Source organism: Pundamilia nyererei, unplaced genomic scaffold (genome assembly GCF_000239375.1).
Source record: "Pundamilia nyererei isolate P.nyererei 1_Seehausen unplaced genomic scaffold, PunNye1.0 scaffold00004, whole genome shotgun sequence".
Lineage (NCBI taxonomy): Eukaryota > Metazoa > Chordata > Actinopteri > Cichliformes > Cichlidae > Pundamilia > Pundamilia nyererei.
The window spans coordinates 897419-906448 of record NW_005187405.1 but is presented as its reverse complement, the minus strand read 5'-3'; the positions used below and the strand labels follow the sequence as shown (position 1 = coordinate 906448).

The 9030-nt window shown below is 37.3% G+C and overlaps 1 protein-coding gene across 4 annotated transcripts in view; it reads left to right on the top strand.

Moving 5' to 3' along the window:
- Window positions 1-9030, top strand: part of kdm4ab (lysine (K)-specific demethylase 4A, genome duplicate b) — a 25302-nt gene that overhangs the window by 9706 nt on the left and 6566 nt on the right. For 2 of the 4 annotated variants that reach the window (XM_013912673.1, XM_013912672.1), the window contains exons 12-18: window positions 3203-3310; window positions 3512-3623; window positions 3903-4078; window positions 4507-4720; window positions 5240-5319; window positions 7434-7489; window positions 8791-8899. In XM_013912673.1, the coding sequence (XP_013768127.1) occupies window positions 3203-3310; window positions 3512-3623; window positions 3903-4078; window positions 4507-4720; window positions 5240-5319; window positions 7434-7489; window positions 8791-8899 (855 nt within the window). The remainder of the gene's footprint in view (window positions 1-3202; window positions 3311-3511; window positions 3624-3902; window positions 4079-4506; window positions 4721-5239; window positions 5320-7433; window positions 7490-8790; window positions 8900-9030) is intronic. The other 2 variants (XM_013912676.1, XM_013912677.1) reach the window with 2 other exon arrangements.

Below are 9030 nucleotides of genomic sequence, written 5' to 3'. Positions count from 1 at the left end.
TGTCCAGAGTATAATCGCAGCCTTTGCGGTTAGAAAATTGCACTTGATCATGTCGCGATATTATCGCAAATGCGATATATCGTTCAGCCCTATTTTATAATAGACAATTATATTAAAGATGTAATGGGAGAAAGATGTCAGTTGTTATATTTGTTCATTTGGTCAGTGTTGTGTTGTATGCATGTTTGAACACGGGCCACAGTGCATGCATTGTTATCTTTGTCTAGGTACCAGCAGGCTGGCCAAAGCAGCTTTTAATCACATCTTTGCTCTCTGGTACTGACGCCTGTTCCTAGAAAGCAGATGTGACAACTCAAAACATAAGTTTCCCTCTGAGTAGACTAACCCCAGCATGAGAAATGATGATTCATGGATTAGTGCAGATCCTCCCTCAGATTATATTAAACTGACAGGCAAAAATCTGCGCTATGGCTGATTTATTTCAATTAATTTATTTTTCTTCCTCTTCAGGCCTTCTCTGCTTGTTCACTCATATAAGAACACAGACATGTATCTTCACTGTAGCACTGTATATAGTCATATGGCAAAAACGGCTGTTCATAAACGCCAAACAAACTAATAATAAAAACATATTTATTAGTGCTGTCAATAGATTTTAAAAAAATTAACTAATTAATTTCACATTTTTCTATAATTAATCGCAGTTAGTTGATCGCTAGCCTGGTTGCAATTACATTTTTGGCAACTTCATATTTAAGCTTGTAACTGACATTTATGCAATATAATGAAGTAAATGGCGAATAAATACAAATAATGTATTCAAAGAGAGTTTGAATAGTTTTCTTCAATCTTTTAGCACAGGTTCTCTCCTGTGAAATACAACTTTTTAAAAAACCTATATACTAATTGGTAAGTGTACACTAACATAATATATATTAGTTCTGTCAAACAATTACAATGTTTAATCAGATTGATCACAGGGTTACTGTGGATTAATCATGATTAAATATCATCCATTTTCATTCTATATTAATCGCATTTCATTTTGCATGAGCAAACAGACTCGAGAAAAAAGGGAAAATATACGCACTTAAAATGTTTATTGAACATCTTGAAGATTTATGTTCACAAAAACCTTTGTAAACATTGAACGAGGATAAGACAGAAGTTATATTTTTTGATAATCGCACCCCACTGGAACAACTAACTGATGCCTTAGGGCCCCTTGCCAGCCATCTCTCGCTCACTGTTATAAACCTTGGTGTTTTCCTGCACAGCTTTTTTTTAAACTTGAGAAACAGATCTCCTCTGTGGTAAAAAAACCAGTTTCTACCAGCTGCGTCAGATATCTAAAGCAAAGCCGTAACTCCCTTTGAAGGACCTTGAAAAGCTCATCCACGCTCTTATCACTTCCAAATTAGACTTCTGTAATTCCCTGTACTCGGACCTCCCATCTTCCTCTATTCACCGGCTCCAGTTAGTTCAAAACGCAGCTGTGCGTCTCTTAACTGGTACTAGAAATTATGCCCACATCACACCGGTTTTAGCCAACCTACATTGGCTCCTTGTTGAATATCGTATCAATTTCAAAATTCTCTTGCTTACCTTTACAATTTTAAACAATTTGGCTCCCAGCTATCTATGCAAACTCCTCCATTTGTATATCCCTAATAAGACACTTGGATCTTCCAATCAAAAGCTCCTGATGCAACCGAGGTCTCGTCAGAAGTCCAGAGGTGATCGGGCCTTTGCTGTCGTAGCTCCCAGATTCTGGAATAGCCTCCCTCCTTTTATTCGTTCCTCCGAGTCATCCAGTCTTTTAAATTGCGTCTTAAAACGTATTATTTTAATCTGGCTTTTGATTCAAGCTAGTTATGTTTTTTGGGTTTTTTTTGTTTGTTTTACCCATATTGTTCATATTGTTTCTTTTAACTGTTTCTTTTTATTCTTTCTTATGCTATTGCTCTGACTAACTGTGAAGCATTTTAATCAACTTTGTTGTATTATTATGTGCTATAGAAATACATTTTGATTTGATTTGAAACATTTATCCACTCTGTCACTCTTGGTGAGGCACTTCAAGTCCTTGAAACGAGGAACTAAAGCTATGTAAAGCGCGTGTTCTTAACGATATTAATACATATGCATATGCATTTTGTTGCAATCCACTTGGCAATTATGTCAGTTAATATTTCCGAGGTAGACTTACTGAGTCCCCGATGCTCCGTGAGTGGTTTGTCGCAAGCTGGGTGACGCACTACCCAAAGTCCTACCAGCATCCCCGACTAACGTATGCTTCATCAAACTGCCCGAATTGCGTTGACAGAAACATTTCAGGGATTTTGAGTCATTCTGCACTCCAGATGCGTTAATTGCGTTAAAAAAACTTTAATCGCGGATTAATTTGTGTTAACGCGTTAATTTTGACAGCACTAATATTTATGGTTTTTCTTATTTGCACGTAATTAATTACAGGCACTATTAGCTTGATGAACACTTATTTACAGATGTGGCTAACAGGACATTTTAACTACCCCAGAGTGTCACTGCATGAAAAATTTTTGAGCAAAATGTATTTAATAAAAAAAGCAGCAATGTAAATGTGCAAGTTATGTCAATAGCGTACACGTAACACAGGCATGCTGTTGCAGTTTGTTTTGAGATGAGTTAAATATAATTTGTCAGGATCTGAGTGTTGTAAAATAACTCAGAAAAGCTCTCCAGATGTTGGTAATCCTGATTGTAGTGGAAATTGGGTCTAGCTTGATCACCAGATGATGCATGCAATGCAATGTTACGATATTGTTTAGATTTATTTAATAGCAGTTTGGGTAAAAATTAATTTTTATTACATGAACAAAAGTTAGCTAGTGGAAGGGCACACATCTTTAACTCTAAGACATTCATGCAGATTGATTAACAAATTTAGGAAGTGATGGGGAACGGGCGTATATTTGTAGGCTAACAAACTAACATCCAAAAAGGGAATTGTCTCACCGTGCGATGAATAATCTTAGGTTTCACTAAAAGTGCTTGCTTTGGTAATACGCATGTGAGTGTCCAAACTAAAACAGCCACAGGACTGTCTGGTTGCTCTGTACTGGTGCATCTTTCTGTGTATGATGTTTGCACACTAATCTCTATTAACATCATAGTCTTTTTATAATCTCTCTCGTTGGCGTGTTGAATTTTAATAGCCATTATTCTAAAATCTGAGATGTTCATGCTGTTTAAACTACAGAATATCCAATCCCCCCTCGTGGATAATGGCATTGTCATCCTGAAAGACACCATTCCTGTCATGAAACCAGTGCACGATGAGCTGAAGGTGATTCCTCAGATTCATCATGTAAGTATTTAATACCTGAGACCAGAAGCTTAAAGGCACGGTTGGATCAGATTTTTATCTGGAAAAGTGTGCATATCAGTACAGAGCTTCCATTATGCCTGATTATAGGGAGACCTCACTGCAAATTAATTTTGTATGTGTTTATTACATCATGCATTATGTGTCCTTTAGTTATGTCTTGCTATGCACTTCTTTCTACAGCAGGTGTCAGACGAGCAGTCGTACTGCAAGCCTGTCAAGAACCAGCAGGAAGCACAGCTGTGTAAGCTGCCTCGTCATCATCCTCTGTTCAGGGAGGCACACAGTGATGATGGTACGTAGTATTTTAGATCCTCTGTGTAATTGTGTGGTGTGTAGTTCGCCAGATTACCAAGTACTGTGTTTACCACAATGATTTTATGTCTTGTTTTAGGCTTACATTTTTTTTCCATATCTTTTTCTTGCTATATCTGCTAATAAATGAACTCAAGTTTTGTAAATTTCTAAGACTAAGGTGGTTAATGTTTTTGTTTTATCACTTCACCTTGTCTTCCTAAAACATAATGGATTCACCATCTCCTTCCTTCATTTATGCCACACCTGTTATCCATAGATTTATATGTAGATGTGCAGGTCATCCAAGAGGAGAAAGAGGAGTGGGCAAAGCCACTAACCCAGTTATGGCAGTGTCTGCCATTTAGCCCTGCTGCAGAGAGGGAATATAACAAACGCATGGGCCAACAGGCTCCCTACTGCTCTATCTGCCTGCTTTTCTACACTCACCATCAGGTAGGAACTAAGGGCCTAAATTAACAAAACCACGTGTAGTCTATGTAGGTGTGGTTAGTTTTACAAGTGGTTCACAAAAGTTCTTGTTTTCTAAACACAGACACACTCAGTTCATTTAAATGTCAAGGAGGAAAAAAGACGTTTTTTTGCTGTTAGGTATTGTCACAGTTAGCAGTGAACTGTGTGTCGCAAACATTAGTAAATCGGTTTGTCTTGTATTCATCTATATTATATCCTTGCTTCTGTTGTAGAAAGAGCAACTATGCATTTGCAAATAATATAATGTGTTAGATATATTAATATACCTCTTTAAATAAAGATTGCAATAAATATGCTGGATGTTTCCTACAGTTACCATAGTACTGGATTAATCAGAATTTGAGGAGAACAATGATGCTAACAAACCTCTAAACTTTTTCTCTTTTAAGTCTGAATCCAATACTGGGAGTTCTAGTGTGACACTGGTGAACCGTCCAGGGGGCCAACAGTGGTCTAAACCACTGATCCCTGAAATGTGTTTTAACACCCAGTCCAGTAAGATTACTGACAGCGGGGAGGGGCAGCTGTCTAACCCTAATGTAGCTGAGGATGGTACCAGCCGCCTGGTGAGCTGCACTCAGTGCTGCGTACGTGTACATACAAGTAAGCCTATTTTCTCTGATGCATCTATTAAAATAGTTAGAAGAAGGCTGAAGGATTATTAAATTAAATCGTAATTACATTTAGTACATCCAGACCTGTTTGTTTTTCTTTAGGAAACTAGCACTCAGCTGCTTTTTTTTCTTAAGCTACTTTAATAAACCATAATTCAGGCACATCAAAGATGAATACATAAACACCCCTTTGACGCTTAAAACGATTCAGCCAGTTCCTCTAGCAGCTGCTGCACAAAGTCTCAAGTGAATGGTTTTGCTGAATGACGTGCTAGAGTTATTTGCTTCACAGAGAACATAAATGGGGAGTAATGAAAGTGGAAAATTTGCTGCAAACAGTAGCCCTCAGTTTGTTTTTTTAAATACCTTCTGCACTGCTAACAGTTGATGGTTTAAAAATATTATACTTAGAAAAGCAAAATAAGAATAAGCAAAAAGTTGATTTTAGCATCTCTGCCCTTTTAAGCTTTGAAATGTCTGAGTTTGTTTATTTCTGGTTCTGTTTTAGGTTGCTATGGCATTTCCAGGGATGATGCAGAGCTAGCTGAATGGCTGTGTGCCCGCTGTGAGGCTGACGCCATCACTGAGGTTAGTTAATGAAGGCATGTCCTTCGTTTTTAAAAAAAAAAAAAAAGTCTTTAGCCCTGCTTAGTTGTAAACTTGTATCTAAATGAATAATTTAGTACATGTATTTAGTCTAAATGGCATCACATCCATTAGTGTTAGCTTGTGTATGTTGATTATGTTACAGTAAAATAAAGTGTTTAGCAGTGTAGCCTGCTGCTTGGAAAGGCTCATAAATGGAAGCAGCTTACCACTGGAATCTTAATGGGCCCCATTTGTGTCACTCTTTCATAGCAGTTCTGTTGTCTGCTAAAAGAAACGGAGGAATGTCTGTTAAAATGCACAAAAAACATGTGTGTATGTCTTTAATTAAGTGTTAAATGTAAAGTAAAATTAGATGAGGTAAGATGTAAACAAAGCTACTGTATTACAGGCCAAGAATAAATTTGTGCTGAGCCACATTCACCATATAGGATGATAACACACTCACTGTGAGGCCATTGGCATTGAAATATCAGTTTCTGTGGTTGCATTGAAACCAATACATGTACTCCTTACTTAAAATATATAAACATGAGGTGGTTTTACCCACACAAAAAGATGTGAACAGCTCGCTACCTGAAAGTACCTGAAACAAAAAATCGGAAGGTAACATAAAAGGATTACCAGTAAAGACATGCTGTGTTCACGGCTACCTTCCTCAGAGGAATGAATAATTGGTACTGTTTCCCAATTACTAGAATTGCAGAACTTGTACAACAGATAAACTTCAATTGTGAATTTATTTGACTGAAGTTGAAATGATTTGCAGCTCCGGCTGCAAAAAATCTCTTGGCAATTTTTGTGAGTGTGAAGATACTTTTTTTTTTTTTTTAAACAAAGGTGTCTGCATATGTGCACATGCCAGCTCTTTCTCTCTGTCAAAACATTGTACTACTACTGATGATGATAATAATAATAATAATAATAACGACAACATATTTCATGATACAGAATAAGGCATAACTGTTCACGTCAGCACTACAGAATTGGCTTGTTGTTTTTTGGGGGGTAAACAGAACTGAGAGCCGCATCATTAAAACTTGGCTCTGTATGACGTCGCTTCCTCTCTGCAGAGATAGCGTTAGTGGCCCCTTCCTCTTGGTGGACATGTATTTTTTTTTTCCACCTTTTGTTTTAAAAGATTATCTGAAAATTTCCTTTGCTCTCAGCATTCCCATCAGCTCAAAACAATAGGGAACTATTCTGGGAATGTCTCCTGAAGATAGTCTAAATCCCTCTGACCACTAGTGGGCAGTGCTCCACTGTACACTTCATTAAGCCTGAGACGATGTTATGTAGTTTTGTGTTTATGTGTCTTTTACTTGTGGAAGTTTTCGGTCTTATCTAACTTGATGTCATGGTTTAAGTAGACTAAAAAGTTTTTTTGGGGGTTTTTGGTAGGTTTACTTAAAATGTTATTGCTACAGATTTCCTTGTTCTGTTTTTAGCGAATTTTAGGGCTTTAATCAGGATTCAGGGTGTCCACATTAAGCTGTTACTTCCCCATGATTCACAGATCTTGTGTCAGTGCTTTTCTGGTTTATATCTTGTATAAAGGTTTCTAAAAAAGGTGTATAGAAAGTGTATAGAAAGCTATTAAAAATAGCTTGCAATAATTTTTATATTTATTCACAGAAAAGTAAATATTAACAAGATAATAAAATGTGAATATTACTGCCTGGCATAGCTTTAAATGACTTTAAGAGACTTGATACATTCAAGTCTTTTTGTCCAAATTTTTAGAAGCAAAATAAACAGAATTTTTTTTTCCTGCATGTGATTCTGTCATGAATGTTGTGCAGCTTTTTGTTTATTGGCGACACTCAGCGGTTTATTTACTTGAAACATGCAAAGGTGGTTTTTTGTGTTCTAGCACATGTCTGTTGGGTTTGTAGGACAAACAAATGATCAGACAAGATTAAGCCTCATATGACTGATTTTTTTTTCCCATGCAAATCTTTTACATAATTGTGGTTTTCCTCCAGTGTAGACTAAGAACAACATACTGTCCTAATCAAAACATTCAGTTTGGTGTAATAAGAGAAATGAATCATATACTACAGCTAAAAATATATGATTCATGTTTCTTTTTGCAGGACTGCTGCCTGTGTTCCCTGAGAGGAGGAGCTTTACAGAGAGCCAACAATGACAAGTAAGAAGTATTGAAATAAACAAGTGATGATATTCTAAACACAACTTTGTCATTTACACACAGTAATGCAGCAAGAGGTTGAAACTGGGGCTCTGCCTCCACCTTTGTTCACTTGTTTGAAGTTGTAAGAACTTCAGTCAGGAAAACATTTCCCTGCTTCTTGGATTCAGTCAATCACGCTCAGTCGTGACATTATGTCATAAAATTGTTGGCATTCTCTTTGACTGCTGTAATTTTTGCTTCCTTTAACCTCTTACCTCTGAAATCATCTCATCCATTAGACCTTTAAACTAATCTAATTTTTCAAATTCATATGTGTGTTGTGCAAACAAACAAACAAACAAACATCTGTGGTTACCCAAATAGAAAAGATTGACTATCTTGACTATATTGACTACATGCATTTTCACACGCACCCGAGTCCAGGAGCTGTACTGAATTTATGTTGAGAGCGCTTGAAGGCAAAATCCTTTAGCCCAGATGATGTTAGTCACACCCTGTTTGAGAGTAGAGCGTTCTCAGTGTGCTGAAGTTCAAATAGCAGATTTTCCTCACACTGTCAAAGTGATATCATTCAAAAGTCATCTTTAGTTCAGCCCAACTGGAGAAACTAGTTTATCTTTAGATTTTTGAAAATACATGATTTAATTTTTTTTACAGTTTCATTCATTTATTTAGTATTGAATATGTGTAGACAATAACATGTATCCCTAAAGCTTTGTCTACACTAATCCGGATAAAGTTGAAAACGGCGTTTTCGTCTAAAAACGCTCTGCGTCCACACTATCGTTTTCAATCGTTTCAGAACAGTTGTTCATCCACTGAAACGCCTGAAAACACTTTTCTGCGCATGTGTGAATCGTGAGACAATTCGACCTGCATAATTTCTGTCTGCTGTTTATTTACTTTCCGGCTCTTTGAAACATCACGGCAAAAGGTCGAGGAAAAGCACCGAGTTTTTTAAATGGATTAACAATGAGGAGTTCTTGTTGCATGTAACACAAAAGTACAAAGTTGCAAAAGCAAGTGAGAATTAAAGAATTTGTAGAAACGCTATCTGGAGCATGTACAAACTGATGTTAATCTTTAATAGGGCTGTCAAAATTGAGCGCAAACAAAACAACTGCTGTATAATGCCCTCTGCTATCTTTGTTTAATTGGTCACATGATTGCATCATATGACTAACATGCGTCATCGTTTTCAAATGAAAATGTATTAGTGTGGACATGGCCTAACATTCGGTGTGGGTGTAACGGCATACTCTTTCTGTGAAATCCAATTCATGTTGCCTTTCACACAGGTGGGTTCATGTGTTGTGTGCCATAACTGTGCTGGAAGCTCGCTTTGTCAACATCACTGAGCGGAGCCCCGTTGACCTCTCTGCCATCCCACTGCCACGTTTCAGACTGGTAAGTCAGCTGTGTACTGTAGGGTTACACATGAGTGCGGTGACCCACACAAGGCCACATGTTTTGTAGATTTGGGGATATCGTTCCTGTGAATGTGGAATGCATCTGCCATGGAATGCAAATGACGCGGT